Source organism: Pangasianodon hypophthalmus, chromosome 12 (genome assembly GCF_027358585.1).
Source record: "Pangasianodon hypophthalmus isolate fPanHyp1 chromosome 12, fPanHyp1.pri, whole genome shotgun sequence".
NCBI lineage: Eukaryota > Metazoa > Chordata > Actinopteri > Siluriformes > Pangasiidae > Pangasianodon > Pangasianodon hypophthalmus.
The window spans coordinates 14,236,519-14,259,499 of record NC_069721.1 but is presented as its reverse complement, the minus strand read 5'-3'; the positions used below and the strand labels follow the sequence as shown (position 1 = coordinate 14,259,499).

The following is a 22,981-nucleotide window of genomic DNA, read 5'->3' as shown; positions in this document are numbered from 1 at the left end:
TCCACTCTCTCCAGTGTGAACTCCCACCCCCATCCCCTGAACACCACCCTCCCATCCCCACCTCAAGCCCTCCTCCCTCCACCGAGGATTTGTCTCTCACAGGCAGAGCCTGTGGTTTGTAATCAGATGACTGAAGGCGATAATCCAACACTACACTCACTCGTGCTACGTTTCGTACACTTCTTCAAGATCACGCAGGAGGAGAAGAGGAAAGAAGGAGGAGGGGAAAGAGGGACTGAGGTGAAAGCTTTCCAGACAGTTGGACCGGGGAATGTGGGAGGTGTGTATATGTGAAGTGTGAATGTGTGTGAGATAGGAGAGTGGATGTGGACTTACCTGTGCAAGGCTTTCTCTACCAGCTGGCAGTACAGACTGGAAGGTGACTTGACAGTAAGTAAAGGGAAGTAAAGAGTGTATGCAAAGGAGAAAGAAAGCATAATGGTGAGGAGAGGAAACCTTCCTTTTTCTTTTTGTGATCCATAAGTCTGATTGTGTTCTGAGTCTGTGTGTTCAGGCTGTGACTAAAAGGACAGGTTTATGGTTTAGGGCTCAATCAGAGGATGTGTTCTATGATGCAGATAATGTGGTGAGTTGATATGAAACATCTAACATGGTATTTTTAGATCTAGCTGAAGGACAACTGTTACGTCTTTCCATAATGGCCTTGGATAGATAAAGTGTGTCAGCATGTGTATTACTGGAGTTTCAGTCATGTTGCTAGCATTTATGTTTACAAAATAATCTCTTGACTCCACATATCAAAGTTGAGTCGTCTCCTGTTTAAGTTCTACCCTATTAAACTGCAGCAGATATTGTTTAAGAATACACACATGCTGATTTAAGGAAGTTTTTGGTTTATTATGAGTGATAACCTTTTGGTTCAGAACTTAATTCATTTTGCGATTTATGATTACAAACATATACCTCAAAGTCTTGCCTATAAATATTTCAATCATGAAAATCATAGTAATTCACACATCTCATGAATCCAGTATTTATAATGCATTATAAATGCATTTATAACATGTCATATAGCTTTATATCTTATCATGCCTGGCACAACTCCGTATAAATGATCATATATGTAGTTATAAATGTTCATGTATGTAGTTATATTTACATGCATAATACCTGAGTATTTGACTTCATAATATCAGTGTACGTAATACATTATAATATCTGTTCATAGAACAATGTAGACATTAATGTTGTAATGCAGTATAACACAGGTCTGGTACTTGTCCTTGTAGTACTTGTACTGCCTATTACAATGCATTATACTTACACTTTGCACTAATTGTACTCAACTTCATCTTTTATATAAGTATAAATAAAATATATGGAGTATTATGCCAGGGCATTACAGGCTTTAAGTAAAGTTAGTTATAATGCATCTTTTTAATGTGAATTACAATTTACAACAAATTACAACAGTGTATGACTTGTTTGGGAATCAGCAGTTAGATGTGATTTCACTTATATTGCTTCATAAATTTGCTTCATGAACAATTGCATTGAGTACAATTTGAGAAAGAAAAAGTGTTTTTGTTATAAAGCATTATAACCTATGGTACAGATACTATACCAGAATCTGTGTTATAGTGCATTACAGCATTAAGTGTTTACCATGGTTTTATACACAGTTATTTATGAACAGATGTTTGTGAGCAGTACAAATCTCCAGCAAGTCCCGTGGCAGATCCAGGACCTGCTGGAGAGATTACAGCTCATAGTCTGCTTGGAAACGTCTGGAGATCCCTTGGGAGGAGCTGGAATAAGTGACTGGGGATAGAGAGGTCTGATCTGATCTTCTCATCCTGTTGCCACTGCAACCCCCACCAGGAAAATAGGAAAGAAAACGAATGAATGAATGAATGAATGAACAAGCTATGTACCCTTGTGACTTGTGTCAATAATAAGGCATGTGCTGTAACCTTGAACACAGGATTCATGAGAATGTTACCAGACTCATAGTGCTTAATATCACACTAGTGAAGTGACCAGTGAAACAAGATATTTATTTTGTTTTATAGGCTTCTTTTAATGATTTGTGAGATATATAGTATCTAATTACTATGGTTAGGAGGCCAGCCATTTGTACGCGCTGTACAACAGAAAGGTGTATATAATTACTTACAGAAAAGGCTGTTATTGGTCTGATGGGTTAGACTGAACCTCTGTCCTTAATTTGTGTCAGTGTGCTACATCCTTAATAAGATGATTTTTAGCTTAATGTGCTGTATAATGAAAAAGCCTGTATATGCAAGTGCATTTTTGTTTCACTCTGTTTTAAGAAGTATTAGCATCCAGAACTAACAAACAATTGCTCAGAATACAGCAAAGTTGAATTCTGGTGTGTGTGTGTGTGTGTGTGTGTGTGCGCGCACTCACAGTTGTGATCAAGTGACTGAACTGTGATATAAACACATCTAGACTACGTAATATCGGAATGTGTATAAATAGTATGGAAAGAGCATGTTCTTTCTTTGGCTGTAATTGCCTCCTCCTGTACCTCCTTAATTTCCAATTCCTTCAGTCTGAAGAAGTGTCCTGATCTACCCACTCTCTCACTGTCACTCTGCAGAGTGTGTCCACCTGTGTGTTTGTGTGTAAATGAAGTACACATGTTGTGCCTAATCCTAAAGCTCAGCTTGTTCTTAGCCTACTGTAATCTGATCAATTAGTAAGAGCTTGTCTAACTTTACCTAAGTTTTTTTTCTACATTTATACTAAAAACAAAAGGACATACAGTTCCAGACACACCTGATTGAACAAATGTTAATTTACATGTACAGTATGTGTGTATGTTTCATTTTTAAATTGTGGCCTATGTTTGATTTTCTTGAATGCTCCACTTCCTCCCTTTTTCCTTAGGCAAATCAGTCCGAGAGTCATTGCTGGTATCTAAAGTATATACTTTTTTCAGCTGATATTGCTGGTCCCCTGCGATGGACTGGCATCCCATCTGGGGTGAATTCTCACACTTTGTGCCCAGTATTGGCTCTCTGAAGATTGAACTGGAATTGCTATAAGTTACAAGTTATAACAAACCTTTCTTTCCAATAGGTTTTTCGATATGACACAGGAAAAGCACCTTGAATCTGGACTCTACCCCTCTAGCAACCATCTTGGTTTTGCCCGCGCAGAGATGGAGGTTGATCATGAGCACCCAATTATTTCCTTATCAAAGAGTTCCTCAGACGTGGCCGGTGGTTCTGCTCAGCGAATGGAGCTAGCCTGGTGCCGGCAGCATCTCCGCAAAAGTGTCAGCAATGCAGGCTACCCTCAGAGGCCTTCCAGTAGAGGAGGCTCTGTCACGGGCATGCCTTCATCTTTGGAGATTGAGGATCGTAGTATAGCTATAGGTGGTGGTAGTACTGCTCCAGAGACTGTTATCTGGTGTGGAAGAGCCACACGACCCTGGAGCATCACTGAGGACTCTCAGCAGGTATACACTGCTGAAAGGTGTGCACCATGTTCCCCGTCAATGCACAGGGATTTAAGGATGGGCTGTTTAGAGGACAGGGAGTCATGTTGCCAATGCCATGCAGAGGAAAACCTGAAAGCCCGTAACAAAATGGTTTATGGAATGTTGTCTCCCGCTCTAGGCACCAGACTCTGTCTTAGGAATACACAAAGCATTGCACAGCAAGGGATGGATGACAGACTTTGTACACAGAGTCACTTTAAGGGTGAGAGCCACCATTTACCAGCATGCAGGTCTGCGTGTGTTAATAATGTACTGAACGCTGGCTCCTTCAAAAACACTTGTCATGTTATGCCCTGTTCTGGACATTTATTACCTTTGCCAGCCGGTGCAGGAAGTTCTTGTTTACCTGAAAGGTCACTACTCCATTCACCTTGGCGTGGTTTCCCACCTCTGGTGTCCTCTGTCAGTGAGACGGGACTAAACAATCGGGCTGCGGGTCACTGCTATGGACCTGAAACATGTGGGAAGAACATTTCTACCTTCAGAGTAGACCAAAATAGACAGTCTGGGTTTAGCCATCGGACAGTAAGAGATGCCTGCAATATGACATCTCAAAAGGACTTCAGAGAAGTTGGGGTGCAAACCATGTCTACAGATTCCCTTATTTCTCCCCTCTCCAATGCTTTCCCTGAGATCTGCATGACATCTTGTCCAGGTTCAAACACATGTCCAGATGGAGAGGATGTGGAGACCAGGATCTCAGTAAAGGAGGTGGAGTGGGATGCAGAGGGAATGACATGGGAGGTCTATGGGGCAGCTGTAGACCCAGAGGAGCTTGGCCTGGCCATTCAGCGTCATCTAGAGCTTCAGATCAAAGAAACAGCAGCTGCTGCTGCTGCCCAGAAGAAAACAACTGCAGAGAATAATGGTGCCTCAATGCAACAAAACAGTCGACAGAGGAAGAGTGAAAGTGTGGTGCGATTACTGTGTGGTCCAGCATGCTGCTCGCATTCCACTGCTGTAGAAGACTGAGGAGATAAATGAAATTGTAAGCTTATAAGCATGTAAACTGCCTTCTTTACCTCTTAAGCACTTTTTGATTTAATATAGCAGATGAAGTCTAAGCACCTGACAGGGTATGTATCTGTTCATCGCTTAAAATCCCAGCTTATTAATCAGTTATTACTCTTGAAGCAGAGAACTAATAAATTCTCTGAGGAAATTTGAAGAGGCAAGATTCTGGACTTCTACACTCAGGAACAGCTATAAGGCAATACTTGAAACTAACATACACACACGTACATTGTACCTGAGTCAAATCTAAACCTGGTAAATGTATTTGGAAAAAATGGGTAACTTCATAGGGCAATTGGCTATATCACAAACTCTCAGATTGACATTGTTGTATATATCCTGCATGCCTTTATTAAAGGGCATTTTCAGATTTACAAGTCCACAGTCAAGACTTTATTGTAAAGTATAGATTATGATTAAATTTACTATTTGTGTTTTGACAGAACAAATAAGATTATGATATCTATTATGCTTTATATTATAACTGCTAGCAGGTATAGATTTAAATTATGTACGTGCTTCATTTCAAACCTAACATAAGATTGTAATGGTAAGATGTAAGATGGTGGTGATATTTTGGTAATTTTTTACACTGTTAGGAAACATAAAAAACACAATTTTATTAAGTTTTTGAAGTAATGAAGATTATACAATCACTGTCCACATTAATAGGAACGCCTGTACCACCTGCTCACTTTTGCAGTTATCCAGTCAGTCAATATCCAATCAGCAGCATAACATCATGCAGATACAGGTCAAGAGCTTCAGTTAGTATTCACATAAAACATCAGAATGGGGAAAAAATGTGATCCACTGGCTTCCACTCCTGTCAGTCAAGAATAGGAATCTGAGGCTATCATGGGCATGGGCTCACCAAACCCGGACAGTTGAAGACTAGAAAAAGGCCAGGTGACCAACATTCTTGTTCATGGCTGACAGGAGGGGAAGCCAATGTGGTCTTCTGCTGTTGTAGCCCATCCACCTCAAGGTTCAATGTTTTGTGCATGCTGAGATGCTTTTCTTCTAACCACAGAGTGCTTATTTGAGTTATATCCTTCCTGGCAGCGCGAACCAATCTGGCTATTTTCCTCTGACCTCTCTTATCAACAAGGTGTTTCCACCCACAGAACTGTTGCTCACTCAATGTTTTTAGTTTTTCACACAATTCTGTGTAAAGAGAGACTTTAGTCTAGAGACTATGGTGTGTGAAAATCCCATGGGATCAGCAGTTTCTTAAATATTCAAACCAGCCCATCTGGTACCAAAAACCATGCCACGGTTAAAGTCACAGAGATCACACTTTTCCGCATTCTGATTTTTGATGTGAGCATTACCTGAAGCTCTTGACCTGTATCTGCATGATTTTATGCATTGAGCTGCTGCCTCTACATGATTGGCTAATTTGATAACTGCATAAATGAACAGGTGTACAGGTGTTCCTATTATAGTGGATGGCGGTGTAGCTTAATTACTTAGATAAACAAATACTGGAAACCATGTCTACTGATTTCCTTGTTTCTCTTCTCCATAATGCATTCTCTTAATAATTAATCTTTAAGCATTAAGTTTAAGTGTCCTCCGCCTTGTGCCCCCAGTCCCCTGGGATAGGCGTCTAGGCTCCCCCGCCACCCTGTGTAGGATAAGCGGTATAGAAAATGGATAGATGGATGGAAAACAGACCAACTTGATTTAGTCAGTATTGCACCATTATGGAATTAGCCTCTACTTTTAGAGTCCAACTTCAACTTAATGTCTTCTTAATGTGTATTTTTAGTGGAATTTAATGGAATATCTAGATTCAAAGGAAGTGTAACCTGAAGCATTAATTGTTGAATCAATTATATTATACAATTAAATTGCGTGGTGAAAAGCTGAAACAGGTCATTGATGAGAATGCATTTGTGTATGTTGTGTGTATGTGTATTTTGACGATGAGTGAGTGCACTCACAGCTTTATTCTTTTGCCAAAGCAAATCATACCTTTCTTTAGACCAAAGCATTGTGATTCACTGTCAATAGATAATAATAAAGTAATGTAAAAGGTCTAATAAAAATCTTAATATATGTTGCATAATGGAAGTGTTAACAATAGCTTTTGTGTGAATAATTGCAACAATAAATTGTTTGAAAAAATGAATCCTAAATGCTGATTCTTCTGTTCAGAGTACATAAAATACATGACGATGTGGCATGGCATACAAAAGCAGATGTGGTTGTCTTTACATGTTGAAAGAGCATGTTTGTTTCTGCATGAAACATTAGAGAGAAAGCGTGAGAGAGCAGATGAGGATCCTGTTAACTTGGTGAATATTGTTCTGGTAAAATGCTCTGGACATTTCCATTGTCCTTTCACTGACATTTTAAGCATTTGGATGATCAGGCACATTCTCTGGTATTGTACAGTATACAGTACTGGAGCACCTCGTCTCACTGCATTTGTGGTGTGCTTGTTGTATCATGTTTCACTGTTTAGGGTAAACACAACAACTCAATCAGTTTGTCAGTGTTTGTTAACACTCCATCCAAAGACTGTTACTAATCTGTAATATCATTAATCTCAGAATATGACAATGTTTAAACACAGTTTGTAACACTTCATACTTCATATATGACATGCTGTCAGAACATAATCCTAGCATGAACCACCACTCTACATCAAGGTTTCTCAAACACTTTAAAGACAGCATCCTCTTTCAGTGTGAAAAATAATATCTGGATCCCCTTATGATTGCAGTATAATCCAACCATTCATACATTAATCACATTAGACAACCCAAACCAGTTATATAACATCCAGAACCCAAACCAGTTCCGTATATTGTGTTAAATGATTCAGATACCTTTTCCCTAGTTTTTTTAAAACTGCAATTAGTTTTGTGAGCGTTATGGTGCCACAGCAGGTAGCACTGCTGCCTTACAGCTCCAGGATTCTGGTTTTGAATTCTGGCTCAGGTTACAGGTGCTCCCCATTTCCACATGGGTTTCCCACCTCCGTAAAAGGTAGGTTGATTGGCTATGCTTAATTGCCTCTGGGGGTGAATGAGTGTGTAAATGTATGTGTGTGTGTGTGTGTGTGTGTGTGTGCATGGTGCCCTCTGATGGACTGGTGTCCCATCTGGGGTGAATTTCTATTTCATTTTATATTATGCCATCTGCTGGTAAAACACATGAGGAGCAGCTTGTCATTAAATCCATGGTTAAGGCTCATGCAATACTGTGAATGCCACATCACCAGCACAGAGCCCCTAGCTCCTGTCTGATCATTTACATTTACTTCATTTGGATGTCGATTTTATCCAAAGCGACTTACAGCTGAAATAGAATAGTGAGCAGTTGAGGTTTAAGGGTCTTGTTTAAGGACCCAACAGTGGCTGTACCAGGATTTGAGCTCTTCAGTAGCCCAGTGCTTTAACCACTGCTCTTAGCACCTATGACATCATCAACATTTTTTTAAGCAGACACACACATAGACACTTTCTTAATTTATTTTATGCCTTACAGAAATCTGATTAAAGTGATATATCTGGTAAATAATGATAATTTGACATGACTTGATTAATACTTTGTCAGTGTAATGATTTCATAGGACATGTATTAGGTCTATGCCATCACTTGGCAAGTGGCATTGCATCTGTATATCGCAATACATAGTATTTTTATTCACAGAAAAAATAGTAGATACCACAAAGTGACCTTTTTCATTAATGCTTTACTATTTTTATAGACGGTACTCTCCAAAATTAACTTTAGATACAGTACACCTCAGCCCCTGACCTTGCTAAAAATCTGTGTACAACAGCGAGAACCTGAGATTAATAATACAGAATATAAATACATTTTAGTAAATGTCTTACAGTGTAGTTGTCCAGAGAGCTATGCTGTAGTATCTTGTCTGCCAGGTACACCACTTTATAATATAAGAATGAAGTGTAGAGATGATTTAATCTTAAATATAATGCACTTAACCAACAACCAATATACTGTATATTAAAGAACAATTTCACTGGCCATCATCTGGCCATCATGGTCATCATCATCTGACTCAGTTGGATTCATTGTGTTATAATCTCAACAAATTTCCCAAAAGATATGCAAAGGTACAATTGTTCGTAACCTGAATGTTGAGGCACCATATATTGACCTTTGTTCTACACCATTGTAGGGGAACTATGTAAGAGGACTAGGTATGTGAGCTTAAGTTCCTGATTTGGCTTTCTGTTCAAACATCATGTGATCATTTGGAAGTCACCAGACCTTCTGATCCAATGGTATGGTGTGACTGGCAGGAGGAAGTGCAGAGTATTCTGGGTAAGTTGTTTTGCTCTGTATAGATGGAGTATCATTTTTTGAAAGTGCTGATGGAACTCTCATGCTGCTCTGAGGTCAGGCAGCTACAAAAGCCCCTTCTATCTCACCAGAACAATCCAGTGTGGAGGTGTATTGTAGAGTCTTTTTGTCCAGGTACAGAGGGGTGGAGCCAGTACAATATGCAGCCTCTGCCCTTGGTGTGGTATAAATGGCAGACCTCCAGAGGAATAGCACTGATTATTTAACTGTGGATGATGGCAGAGAGGAGCTTTTTGCTACAACTTGTGCTGCTGTTTTTTCTGGGTCTTGCACTGGAGACAGCTTACACCCATGCCTTCACCCCCAGCCGCCTCCAGCAGCACAAAATCCTCCACCTGGGTGAGCTGTGAAGCTATGGTATTACATTGAGATGTATACCACCTTTAAATAATGCAAAAATATGCAACAGTTTCTATGTTGTACGTACTTTATATTTATTACCTGGCATTCTGGTTAAAATTAGGAAATATTTTGTTATCTATAGACTGGCCCAGGGATTGTGGCCTGGCTCACTTCAAACCACAAACCACAGAACGCATTGTATCAGGCAATGAGGCCAGACCCCACTCATGGCCGTGGCAGGTCTCACTGCAGGTGAGTGGTGTTTGAGATATCTAAAATTCATTAAGACGTGATTTAAATAAGACTGTAATGTTGGATTTCTGCAATCTGTCACACTCTATAGGTTCGACCTAGAGGCAGCAAGCACTATGTCCATGTGTGTGGTGGGACTCTGATTCACAAAAACTGGGTGCTCACTGCAGCCCACTGCTTCCAGAAGTAAGAATTAGCGAAATGTCCTAAAACACATTAAATTTACTACATGAAAAAGAGTAACATGCCAGTACATTGAGGATCAATACAAGGTCATGATAGTAAAACAGTTTACATAATTTAAATAATTTATACAGTTTACATAATTATAGTGAATAAAAGCTTTTTATCTGCCCAGCTTAATATTCTTAAATAGACTTAAATAGACTTTACTGGATATAGACTTAAAGACTTAGACTTGTGAGTAATACTGTATAGTCAAGGAACATGTTCTAATTTCTCCAGTTTCAAAATAGAAATTCAATCTTAGCAATTAAAACTTTATCCACATAAAAGTACTAGTAATTAATAAGTAAAAGAAGTATATTAGTATATTAGTAAGTCAACCACTGCTAGCCATGACTGGCACATAATCAAATGACATTATCTGTTCTAACTCTCTATATCATATGGCATAGGGGTAAAGCTGAAGATGCAGGTAATTGGCGTATTGTTTTGGGGAAGCACCAGCTAAAGAGATCTGAAGCAGCCGAGCGTATTTTCCCTGTGAAGAGAATCTACAGACACGAGCATTTTCACTACCCAGTGCACAGTGAACTGGACCATGACATAGCTTTGGTTAAAGCAGGCACAGACATCCTGCCCAGCAACTTTATCCGCTACGCCTGCCTGCCGCGCAAGCAGACCAACCTAAAACCTGGCCATTACTGCTGGGTGACCGGCTGGGGGGACACACGAGGTACCTGACCTCTCATTTACTACTATCAGAATATTAAAGGAAGAGCATTAAAAAAACTCAGCAAGGTGGAAGATCAAGTATTCAACAGAGGCTATAAATGCTTTGTGTCATGACAGCGGTTGCTCTGTTGATTTTTGGCTGTGTGATTGAAGTTTGCTTTTGTGTATGCTTTGTGTATCTGAGGTGGAAAAGATAATGTGTCACTGGCTGAGTCACTAAACCAGGCCCGTCTGCCCATCATCGACCACAAAACATGCCGGCAGAAGAAGTTTTGGGGAGACCGTGTGAGGGAATCCATGATCTGTGCTGGCTTCAGAGACACAGAGGGAACTCCTGCTGCCTGCCAGGTAAACAGATCAGGAGATGTCAGGTAGTTAAGGCGTTTTATTAAAATAACATCTAATGAAAAATGAATTCCAAAGAGCTCAGACAACCGAATGGGACTCATTGCAGTTACATTTTAGGTCCACTGCAACTATGCATTTTATATTTTTGTTTAAAACTGTCACATATACATACTGGAGTACTTATGAGGAAATAGAACTGTATAAGCACAGTTACCAAGTTACCATGCTTTCACCTCTTTCCACTTTTTGTGTTATGTGAAACGGTACTATAAATGTATAAAATTACCTGTATTGACCTATATTTTGGTGCTCACTGGAAGATCTGACAGTTTTCAGGTTTATTTTGAAATTTTCAGGTTTATTTTGTTTATTTTCAGGCATATTTTGAAAAATGGAGACGTGACTAATACAGTTTCTTCTATAATTTTATACAACCTTTAAAATTAATTGTATATACGGACAATTACCATCAGTGAAAATTTCTCCAGTTTCAATCTTAATCTTAAGCAGAAAATTAAAAATGCTTTTTCCATCCAGGGAGATTCAGGTGGTCCTCTAATGTGTCAGGTGGGTGAGGATCGCTGGGAGGTGCGTGGCGTAGTGAGCTTCGGCCCCATCGGCTGCACAGTGGAAAATAAGCCCAGCGTCTTTACTCGCACTGCTGCTTACATCCCCTGGATTGAGGCCACTCGCATCAGGGACTTCTTTTTCCATTGATATCTCTGTCTCCAGTGACCACCAAGACCAACTCTAAGGGGTGTACAGTTGTGGAGTGACCATACTACCTGCACCTGGCATGGGTTTAGTTCCACACATTCACTCATCCATCTGCACCGCACTGTACTTAGCTCTAGGAGAGCAGTCAGTCCTCCACTGTCCGAGCACAGTTTCTGCTGCAGTGTGGGTCACTTCAGTGCATTACTTATATGACTGTTCAGCTCCCAAGTCCTTACCAGCTGCCTTTAAGAGCACGTTGGCTACCACCTTCTGCTATCTTTTTAAAAACACATAATACAATACAAATCAATTAATAAACTGGCATTAGTGTCTATTCTTAATAAAAGATTTGAATTTGACCCAAAACAGTCTGTTGGGAATGTTATTAATGTAATTTGGCATTTGCACAGCCCATCACATTTTATTTTTTTGTTCTGAATGCCCTAAACTCTCACAAGTATATCAGAAATATCACAACACATGGTATTCTTCCTATTCTGCTTCAAAAAACAGAAGAGCTATTTTTGAATATTGACAGGTCTGAACACTGCTCTCAGACTAAAGATATGTTTCAGGCTTATTGTATGGACACAAAATTTGCCAAAAATAAGGGCCATTTTATAGAACTAGACTGATCAAAGAAGGTGCAAGGACTAGGGGTTTTTATATAAAAAGTTCAAACTTTTTAGGAACACTAAAGAAAATCTTAGTTCTTTGGCAAAATACAAGATACAACTTTTTACCAAACATTCAAGTTTTCCCTAAAACATGCTGTCTATAAACAATCAGTAGCAGCAGCATCTAGAGTTTATATAAATAGCAATTCATTCATCTTCTGTTATTGCTTTACCCTGCTCAGGCTCACTGTGAATCCTGAGCGCTTTCCGGGAACACTGGGGGAGAGGAGAGAATACACCCTGGATGGGACTCCATTTTATCGAGGGCACTATATATTTTGTTTAAATACATATGTGCTATTAATACATTTCACAAAATAAGGCCCTACCTGACTTACTTCTCCTAATGCCAGCACAGACAGCTCAGTAAATGTTATTAATGAACAGTTTATCAATTTTATACTTAATATTCTAAAGCTTATTACATTAAAATGGAAAGGAATATTATAAACTATTACAAGGACAATAGCTAAAATGTGATTGACATTTCAAAACAGAAATTCAGAGCGCAGTCTAGATTTCAGTAACCATAACAGGAGAACTTATTTTATTTGAGTATACAGAGTTGAAGACCATTTCGATCTACCTATACACACTCTTCTCTCCTGTCAACATTACATGAGCCTGATAGATGGTACCATAAGCTCACTGGCATGGTGAAATCTGTCGAAAGTGTAAAAACCTTTACAATTTGATAAGTCCTAACCTTGGAACAAGAAATTAAATTAATCATAATGGTGCTTCAGTCAGCCCAGAGCTGACCTGCAGTACAATACAGCCTTGATATTATGATTGTACACATACATGTATTTCATAAATTTTGACTACATTTTACTTGGCCAAATCCTTTTTGGATTTTTGATTATATACATCACACGATCACACACATATCATACTCTTTCAGTGAAGCCTAAAATAAATATGGTGGTCCAAGGATCCCAAACTTTTGGCCATTCCGTTGCCCTCTATAATGGGACATGGAACAAGGGAGATGAGGATAGGCTTAGAGTAAAAATGTCCATGGTTTGGTCTCAGGGTCCTCTTTAATAACGTATAGGAGCCGTGCCTTTAAGGTGATCCCAGTTGTTGTAGAGGGCATATAATCCCGACACGGCTAATCCAAGAAGTCCTCCTCTTGCAACTCCTTTTAGTCCACCTAACACAAACATACACACAAATTAATAATAAGAGAAAATGCGTACAATTGAAATTGCTACATAAAAAAACTCACTGTATATTCTCATGCTTCTTCTATGGATAACATCAAGCTGATTTTCACTCACCTGTGGATTTAAACATCATCCCTGTTAATGTGCCAGCAGCTACTGTGTTAATGTCATCTTCTGCTCCTCTGGCCTTTTCTATAGCTACACCAAACACGCTGTACAACAGAGCTGTGGAGAGACAGAGTGGTGATTTCAGTGATGTAGCTTACCATGTGTGCTTATGAAAGTCATATATATTCTGTTTCTCTCCCTTTAAAATGCATCGCTTCACATGTCTTACCTATTGATCCTAATGTGTTAGCCCATGATGCTCCCTGCCGTGTGACCATGTTTATTATTCTGGAATATAACCACACAGAGTTAATGAAGAATGTCTTCATCTCAGCACTGACTGAATGAACACAGATGCCATATATCTAAATTTGACACAACTGTATGCCTTTTTAAAATGATTTTGGAAAAATCTGTTTTTTAGTCGACACACGTTGCCTCAGTTAATCATTTAAACACAACTGTTTGAGAATGTTTTAAGCTACACAGTAATTTGCATTTATTGTCCAAACAACGGAGAAGCAAAGATAACAAAAAACACATCCTTTACAAATCATTTACACCTCTTATAACTTTATATTATATGCACAAATATTTAACACAATATTTAAACAATGTTTGCAATATTCACAACTATTTACACTGAGCCTCTGTGTTATTGCAGTTGTTACAGTTCAGGTTTACATATCCTTTGAGGAGGATTTAACTATATTTGGTTTAAAAATAACCAGTCTCTTTATATTATATTGATATTTACCCAATTACGGCAGTTGTATCTTTGTGAAATCATGTTTTACTTCATTTATTGCTCTGTTCAGATGCATTTATGTTCTTTCTCAGGCACATGACTGAAGTAAATGGTTCTGGTCAAAAATGTTCATGTGAAATCAAGCTTATAATTTAATTTATATTTTTTCCTTTCACTAAAAACACATCACCCAAACTTAGTCGTCATAGCGACTGGGAAGATTAAGTAGTTTAAGCCTATTTCAGTATTACATCATGTGATGTGTGCAATGTCAGATTTCCACACTTACTGTACATTTCTGGGTTTTGACCATGCCATATCTCTGGTCTCCTTCAGGCCCAGACGAAGCCCGTTCAGCGTTCCGAAAGCAGCACCTAAAAGACATTAGACACGATCCTTCAAATACCGGTGTTGCTACAGGTGACCACTGAAGAAACAGGCCATACAAAAGAGCATTTCACCAGTCATGCAGGATCCTCCAATGGTGAAGAAAGCTAGTTCAAAGCGGCCACGAGTTTTGTTTGCTCCAGTTGGTAATATAAATTCCTCTGTATCCTAAGAGATGAGACAGACGGAAAAACAAACTCTCACTATGTATGTCAGGGCTTACTTTAGCAGGCATATAAATATATATGTTAACTCATTTGCTGTCTCGAATTCCACATATTTTAAAAAACAGGACAAATAAATAATGATGAGTTTGATGCTGATGGTTGATTGCACAAACCTGCACAAGGTAGCGAGGGTCAACATTGAGGTAGGGTGAGATCGGGTTCATTCCAGTCACTGAGAATGAAAAGGACAACATGACATGGTTTCAAACATGCATAAAAAACTTCATTTTACCATGTGTCTACATATTACGGTTTTGGATGCCACTAAAGTGATGTCACCTATGAATGACAGCTGGTTTTACAGCTCTATTACACGTTAATGGCCATAACAGATCTCCACATATGCAACACCACGTGATCACACACTGAATGGACATCACAGCACCAACAAACAGCACTGCGCATGCACATCACTCTCCTTACTGCTGAAGTTTCAGTCTATACAAAATTCTACTCATCACCTGAATTCTCATATGGGCACATATTTGTACTTTTTTATTATTGTTTTTATAAAACCATGCCTCACACGCACAATCACACGCACAATCTTTTGCACTTTATATACCTCATATTTGTCTGTTACTGCTGCCATTAGCTGCTCTTGTCAACCACTGCACTCTAGATCATTCTACTGTTACATAGTAATGAATCTATTAGTACATACTGTACTGTTTTCATTCTTGATCCTGCAATACAACACATACAACACGGTACTGTATGTCAGTTGGCATGTTGGAACTCAACCACTTTTGAATGTCGCTCTGTTGCTATTACTTGTTTATTGTACTGCACTATTGTACTTTCAACCATCCATGTATACTTCTTATAAGCTGCTACCATTAGAGACCATTGTATCTACGTATTCTAATGTCTATCAGACTAAGAGCTTCCGTAGTTCTTCCATCAGGCCATCAGACTCCTTAACACAGACATGTCCTCCATACAGATCCGTTTATTACACGTAACATAACTGCATATTTTGTACATTATTAATTTTTGCACATTCATGTACAAATATTTCTCATCCATTTATTATTTTTAATTTAGTTATTTAAATGCACAGTCTAAGGAGGAGTAGGCCAAGTTTTCATTTCACTGCAAGTTATGTACTGTATATAACTCTATGTGACAAACAGAAATCTTGAATCTATATACACACCTTTATTTTTTGCTAGTTTTGTGTATTTTAGGTCTTCTTTATACTACTTGGAGCTATAATAGTAGTAGTAGTAGTAGTAGTAGTAGTAAATGTTTATATTTGTTCCTATCAGTAATCTGGGAGACGCTTACGTCACACACTATAATAATAAAGGCCACACAGGGTTCAGTCTATGGTAGTGTCCCCAAGCTACAGTGGACATACAGCAGTGAATTGTGGGATTTCATGAGGCAGTGAACATTCTCCACTATGCTTTTAGACATTTACACTAAGAATTGTGTGATTTCGGACAAAAGCCAAGGCTTCATTAGCTAATGTAACAAACTAAACGCATACAGCCAGTTAAACCAAGGTTTTCACCACACTTAAAATAAACAAGCTTCTACTTACGCGGTACTCCAGCTAGCGTCGTGTTTGAATACTCAGAGGCTCCACCACCAAAAATGCCACCAAATCCTCCTTTATAAGCGCCTGATCCCGGAGTGTTGTTATCCATGATCCCCACGATGACAGGCCAAGGCAAACTAATCTGAGGAGATGAAACTACTGCTAACGTTAGCTACAGCTAGCTATGGGAGAAAATCAGGCAGATTCCGTACGAGCGGCGGCGACAGTGCCTTTCAGCGACTGTATACTGAGCCAATAACACTTCTGTTTAAATAAAATGCCGAATATTTAATGATGTAGTTAAAGGACAACGTATTTTTGATCGCCGGTTGTGTGAAACAGCATCTCTGACCTCCAACACGCTGTGCTGTCGGAAAACGGAAGGACATCACACTGCCGTAAATTTACTTAGATACGGGTTAGATGCACGACACTAGAATTCAGGTGGAGACTGTGTCAGGTTTTGTCAGTTGCATCCTTTGGTCTTACAATAAAAATGAAGTTACTGAAATATGTCGCTGTGAAAACCTAAGGTTCTCTTTTTGTTACATTATCATTTATTTCCACATAATTTTACGACACTTCACGACAGTTTGTTCATGGGTATCCAGACCGCCTCCCTCAGACGCCTGGCGCTACACAGTTGAGTGTAAAAGTTGAGCTATAAATTGTAAAAGTAAAACTCTTGGTTTCTGATTAAAAATGTACTTTATAGTTTATCTATAAAACAGAAATTAATGTTCATTTAATTGTGTTTTACAGTTGAAAACCTGAGTTATTATCATACAGCAGCTATCATGGTGGGCGGTTCAGGGGCGGGGTTACACTTTCACACGCCCATAATTTCATGTTTCTTTCATATATTATTATATATTATATAATTATATTATATATTGTATTATAATATATTAAATATTATATATTATATAATACTGGAGGCATTTTCTGGTTGTAAGCTTTCATCATCATCATTATCATTATAATTATTATTATTATTGTTGTTGTTGTTGTTGTTGTTGTCATCAGCATTTTGCTATGCTATAATTTATATTTTCGTTGAAATTATAGTACCATAGTACACAAGCCGTTCAGATGAACCACTCTCTGCTGTGTCACCTCTGCAAGTAAATGTCAGTGGTGGTCAGGTATGTTAATTTATTCATTACCACACATAGGTTCATAATCACTCATGAAGGATGAAAGCAAAGTATTCTGGGACTGATTTTGTAGGTTAAAAACCCAGTCAGCCCTGTACCAGATCTGTGACACCTACAGTTTGTTTAGTATGTCACAGTGGATGCATTGGTAAGTGGCTCAGCATGGGTGAGTGGACTGCCCTCAGCACTGCCCTTACTTATCATTACTACCTGACAAGCATGCATCTTCACTGACCTCTGTTAATTTACTGGAATATGGGCAATTTTAGGCATCTAATGACTTAAAAAACAGTTAAGTTTCTTGTTTGGTCTTGTTTCATATTAAAGGAATGAAAAGGTGAAACAGGGTTAGATTTTCAAGCAGGAAAACAACATAATATAAGATCTAAAACAGAAAATATCTAGCTGGAGAAGGGTATGAAAACATCAGTGTTTATGGATACAATTACAAACCTTTTTTTAAATGAAAGACATAGACACAAAGGCACTACCAAAGAATGGAAATACTATTAATGAAATAATGAAATAATTAACATATTTCCATATATTTGATACTTTTGTTAATGTTAGAACATGTATAAAACCACAATATATTCCTCATCAGTTTATTTAACTGAGAGAACAACTTAAATATGAGCATGCTTCTCTAGGAAATAACTCTTTTTCTTTTTAACAATTATGCAGATATCCAGATATTAAGATCACAGACCACAAAAAAAAAATGAGGATACACAGATTAAAAAAAAAAGCTGTGAATATGTTGTATTATATTACCTAATAATAATAATAATAATAATAATAATAATAATAATAATAATAATAAAGCATCATCATTTCTTGAGACCTGATTGGGTGTTAGACACTAGATGGCAGTCAAGAGCTAATTAAAAGTTTTGGACAGGTCTGAACACTTTCCACTTTAATTGTTTAACGTCAGAAAAAAATAGCAATTACATTCAAATAACAAAAATACGTAAATGTATTATAATACATAAAGTTTTTTTTTTCTTTAAAAAGACAGTGGTTTTATAGAGGAGAAACATTACACATTTGTTCTGCACATTTGAGTATTCTCACTGCTATAACACACCAACTTCAGTTCAGGAAGTGCTGTTAATTAGATGAATATTGTGATTAAGTGTGTTGGGAGCAGGAAAAACACTCACATATGCAGGACAGGGGGTACTCCAGGACCAAGGTTAGGAACCTCTGCTGCAGACTAGTCATGATAATCTCTGGAAGCTGCACTGCATTGTGGGAGAAATGTCTGTTTGACTTCAGTCCCTATCAGTCACTATGGCTGTTTAAGCCCTGCTTCTTCTTTCTCCTTCTTTTCCACTACTTGAGGTGGAGCAATAACATTTGCCATTGTTGTTATTCTGTGAGCTCAGACTTCCTGGCATCCACACTAAATTATCCAGGGCTTTCTGTGGGAGCAGAAATGGCTCAGTGTTCCCCAACAAAAAGGCCATTGAGAGCCAGTGGAAGGCCTCCCATGGGCACCCACACTGCCGAACATACTAAATCGCTGCAGTAGAATTGGAGAAACGGCTCCCTGTGGAAAATGGATGCAGCAGGAAACAAGTGTGATGTCATTACACGATTCTCTGCGAATATTTATTTTTCATCACCAGTGGTTTTTCTCTTTTCACATTTTATCATTTTTACTTACTTTACTTGCTGATATTCTTCTTTATGCCCAAACACACAAACTCAAGTACAACAAAGCCTGTTTGATATATACCAATGGACACACACACACACACACACACACACACAAACTCGAACAGTACCCCAAAGGGACAGGGTTACCATGGTGACATGAAAGCTGTGCAATGCCTCTGTACTTCAAACTGCTTTGGACAAGATGAGAGGAAGATGCAAAGGGGCTTTTTACAAAGCTTATCTGGAAGCTTTAAGAACTTCACATCTTCAAACTTTCTGCAATACATGCTTAATTATTTCATGTCTGGAATGCAAATGAATGCCTGTTGTTGTTGTTGTTGTTGTTTTAAATGGCCATGCAACTGTCATACTTGTTACTGTCATAATTCCTGATGATAGTCTTGATGATAGTAGGGGCTAAACTGTCGTTTGTACTATACATGTACTTGGTCAAATTCATATACTTTACAAGTTTTCAGTTATATTTCAGTTGAAAATGGTCACTTCAGTTTCTAATATTGTTTCTACTTTTTTTTTTTTTTCTTTTTTTTTTACCATGAGGCATTGATCACAGATTTACATGCAACTTTTTGACAGAATAAAGCAAATTAGATCTTGTCCTTGATCCATTACTTGTTTTGTGTGATTCATGAGCTCCTCTGGACTATTGGATGCTGACTGCAGTCGCTTGTCTCCCACTAGGTTTGGGTAGTGTCCAGGACTGAGGAGCCAGAGTGGGGGTCCAGACTGGAGCCAGACTGCTGATTCCCCCTCCTGAGAGTGGGCAGGAAGGGCAGGAAGACGAGGAGAGGAAGAGGAGTGGAGAAGTATACAGAGGGGAATGGGACATAGACCAGCATGCAACACCACCCTGCTGCTCCATCTTCTTTCATGTGTTTATAGCTGCATGTTTACCTCACTGCTTTTAATTCTATTCAGGAATAAAGTTGAGTGGATACCTCAGAATTCAGTCATGTGTGAATTCAGTCATAACATTGCTCATCTATTGTTCTCTATCATTTATATAATGATTTTATAAACCGTTTCAGGGAGTATTCAGACATAAGTCAATTACAGGAGCCCTTATGGTGTAAGACAAATTTCCAGACTCACTTATTACTACAGGATAGATTTATTTAATCAAGATAATAAAAATATTTGAATATTAGATACATGAGGTAAATACGTAAGACACATTTATTTAATTGTGCCACTGGAGTTTTATTATTCCTAAACTTTCCTAAAACAAAATCAATTTGTTTGGATTCAAAATATTTTGTAGCATTTTATATTTTGTAATATTTCCTATTTTTATTAAAATTTCGATTCAAGTTAACATTATTTATATTTGTCTTGAAATTTAAACCCATTCAGTGACCAGCCAAGTACATGCATAAATAAATATATAACAAAACAACTATATATTGTACTATATACTGTAACATTTTAGTAGTAGTTGACAGTGATATCTCCACCATCATAAAAAAAAATCTGACTCTTTGGAAATACATTACAGACCCCTAGGACAACCCACCCTCACTGTAAGAACTATGGCTTTCTATATGTACAGTATATAAGTATATTTGGTGCATCAGCAATTTGTGATTGATGCACTTGATTCTCAGATCTTGGGACTCCAACACTAAGACAATGTGAGTAAACAGGGATGCTTTCCTGTCTTACATAAACAGAAAATATTTGAGAGAAGTGTGTGTGTGCTTGTGGAAAGAGCTATCTCACACAATAGAAAGGAAGTGTTCCTCGAAGCATGAGAGCATACCGCACCCACTCCACATCCTCCTGCTGGACATGTCTTCTTTGTGTTCATTGTTTTAAACCACTGTTTGAGTTTTTACAACCACGGTTTTCATTAAGCCACAGATCTCACACACACTGACACTCGTCTCCTGATGCAAAAACTGTGGATCAGTCAAACGATAAATATTTCATTATGTATATGTTCTTGCAACTGATGAATTTGCAATATGAAATTGAAGTCATGGTTATTAAATGTGCAGACATAAATGTAAATATAAATATATGGCACATGGATTTCATGCACAAAGAAATAAGTAAAATTCAAACGGAGTTCCTGTTTGGCTCTTGTGAAGGGTGGAGATGATGGGATAATGTCCTCGGTCATCTGGTCATCTCAGATCATTAGACAGGGAAGGAAGGAAGGAAGAGGAAGGAGGGAAGGAAACAGCTTCTATTTTTATTTAGTGTTGGGTCAGAGGCTCTTGAGCATGTTTATGGGTAGGAAGGTCACATGCTACCATTAAAGGGGAAAGTGTGCGTGTGTCTATCTTTCCACGAAAACCTTCAGCTTGGCCCATTACCTGCTCATTAAACTAGCCTCCTGGGTTGTGCATCATTATTTTTTGTTTGTGTGACTTGGACGTGGTGAGCTGAAGGTTTCATACAGAGCTGAAGAATTAAAGGGATAGGAGGAGGATACTGAACAAGGGCAGGGATACTGAACAAGGGCAGAAGTAACTGGGCTTTTAATTATAGCTTACAGAGATGGAGAAAGAGGAAGAAAAGACAAGACAGAACAGTCTTCTTACATGGCAGCTAGCAATTTGGGTGAGAGAGGACTCATTTGCCACACAGCATGATGTTTAGCAAATAGGTTTCTTTCTGTAGGACTTAATGAATCATCTTTATGTTTGTTTTTTTTTTGTACAGCCATTATTTCTGCTGATCAGGGTTTTGCACTATGTTTGTGTGACTCTCAAAGCAAGAAGACATCTAAACCTTGCCAGCACTGTGGTATTTATGAGAAACAGAGTTTGCAGAGAATAAACTTATCAACCCACCAACTTACCTGTTCTAGGCAAAACAGAGAAAATGGAAAGAATCTTTTTAAATAGTTCCTACATTTCCATTGGACATGCTTAGGGGAAAAATGTTAGCTAGCATCCCTAATCCTAAAAAAAACTATAAGAACCATTTCCCCCTTAGGAGTTTAGACCTCTACTTAAAGCCAAAATTCAGAGTGATGGTGGCTTCACTGAGAGACACAAGGACTGAAGACAGATTAAAGCTGTTTTCTCCATGTGTCTTCATTATAGAAAGTAATTGAAATTGATTATTTAAAATAACAGTTACTCAGTAATGTAGTGTATAAGACAGCTGAACATATGAGGAAAACACTTGATGATGGGTGTGGTATTGGGTTTACCATATCGAAATAATACATGCTGATGTCATTCTGGTTTCCTGGCTATGTGAAATTATTCTGTTCCCCCATCTCCTACTTCAAAACCTGGAAACAGTTTGATTCACATCTGTGCTCCAGTGAGAGGCTGACTGCTGAGCAGTGTATCCTACATCTCTTTAGTGTGGAACTAAAACAGCTACTGAGCAAACAGTAATGATGGAAAACATACACAGATGATCAGTGGTAAGAAACAAAGTAAAAGACAGCAGATTTGTGCCATTGGAGTGTAAGTTTTCGCAAAGCTTAACCAAGTATACTATTTTTCTTTCACACTCAGTTCTCTTTCTTTAACAACCACTTTCATTTCTACAATACACAGTGGAGTATGATATTTTGCAGCTGCTGATCCACCCATGGGACAGCCGAAAAGGTTCAAACCGCCATCAGCTACAAACTATGCCTGCTGTAACCCTAGCTAAGATTAGTATGTGTACTGGCACATGAAAGCACAAGAGAAAGAGCGACAAAGTTAGTTTCTTTTAAAACTATGATTTTAATATCTTGCTATTGCTTTTCAGTACAGAGTTTAGTCTTTAAAATGTCAGTTCAACACTCTTTTGCTTAATTTCACACAATTTGATTTGAAAAGATTCAAAGCAGACAAATTATCAAAGAGGTTAAAGATCTTTAAATGTTAGTACCAGAG

At 38.3% G+C, this 22,981-nt stretch overlaps 3 protein-coding genes across 4 annotated transcripts; 2 read left to right on the top strand and 1 right to left on the bottom strand.

Moving 5' to 3' along the window:
* Nucleotides 1-49: 49 nt before the first annotated feature.
* On the top strand, nt 50-7,462 carry LOC113527190 (uncharacterized). 2 transcript variants are annotated; one of them, XM_026914760.3, is made up of 2 exons: nt 50-280; nt 3,067-7,462. In XM_026914760.3, the coding sequence occupies exon 2, from the start codon at nt 3,077-3,079 to the stop codon at nt 4,460-4,462; it is 1,386 nt and encodes a 461-aa protein (XP_026770561.2). In that variant the 5' UTR covers nt 50-280; nt 3,067-3,076; the 3' UTR covers nt 4,463-7,462. The 2 variants fall into 2 exon arrangements, with proteins under 2 accessions (XP_026770561.2, XP_026770559.2); XM_026914758.3 differs by lacking the exon at nt 50-280 and adding an exon at nt 287-390.
* A 1,201-nt stretch (nt 7,463-8,663) lies between these two features.
* On the top strand, nt 8,664-11,782 carry zgc:112285 (uncharacterized protein LOC561476 homolog). Its single transcript, XM_053238654.1, has 6 exons — nt 8,664-9,190; nt 9,336-9,445; nt 9,537-9,631; nt 10,084-10,364; nt 10,548-10,711; nt 11,249-11,782. Exons 1-6 carry the CDS (start codon nt 9,064-9,066, stop codon nt 11,426-11,428), a joined length of 957 nt encoding a protein of 318 aa, XP_053094629.1. The 5' UTR covers nt 8,664-9,063; the 3' UTR covers nt 11,429-11,782.
* Nucleotides 11,783-12,623: 841 nt separating this feature from the next.
* timm23a (translocase of inner mitochondrial membrane 23 homolog a (yeast)) lies at nt 12,624-16,688 on the bottom strand. The gene is made up of 7 exons (XM_026914571.3): nt 16,294-16,688; nt 14,858-14,916; nt 14,592-14,685; nt 14,420-14,504; nt 13,612-13,670; nt 13,389-13,499; nt 12,624-13,261 (listed from the first exon to the last, which is right to left on the bottom strand). The coding sequence occupies exons 1-7, from the start codon at nt 16,397-16,399 to the stop codon at nt 13,149-13,151; spliced, it is 627 nt and encodes a 208-aa protein (XP_026770372.1). The 5' UTR covers nt 16,400-16,688; the 3' UTR covers nt 12,624-13,148.
* Nucleotides 16,689-22,981: the final 6,293 nt, after the last annotated feature.

Coding starts and splice junctions, on each gene's coding strand:
- timm23a (XM_026914571.3), bottom strand. CDS start 16,399: ATGGATAACAACACTCCGGGATCAGGCGCTTATAAAGGAGGATTTGGT. Junction 14,686..14,857: donor ACCCTCGCTACCTTGTGCAG/GTTTGTGCAATC, acceptor CTCATCTCTTAG/GATACAGAGGAATTTATATT. Junction 13,262..13,388: donor GATGATGTTTAAATCCACAG/GTGAGTGAAAAT, acceptor TGTTTGTGTTAG/GTGGACTAAAAGGAGTTGCA.
- LOC113527190 (XM_026914760.3), top strand. CDS start 3,077: ATGACACAGGAAAAGCACCTTGAATCTGGACTCTACCCCTCTAGCAAC.
- zgc:112285 (XM_053238654.1), top strand. CDS start 9,064: ATGATGGCAGAGAGGAGCTTTTTGCTACAACTTGTGCTGCTGTTTTTT. Junction 9,191..9,335: donor GCACAAAATCCTCCACCTGG/GTGAGCTGTGAA, acceptor TGTTATCTATAG/ACTGGCCCAGGGATTGTGGC. Junction 9,446..9,536: donor CGTGGCAGGTCTCACTGCAG/GTGAGTGGTGTT, acceptor CACACTCTATAG/GTTCGACCTAGAGGCAGCAA.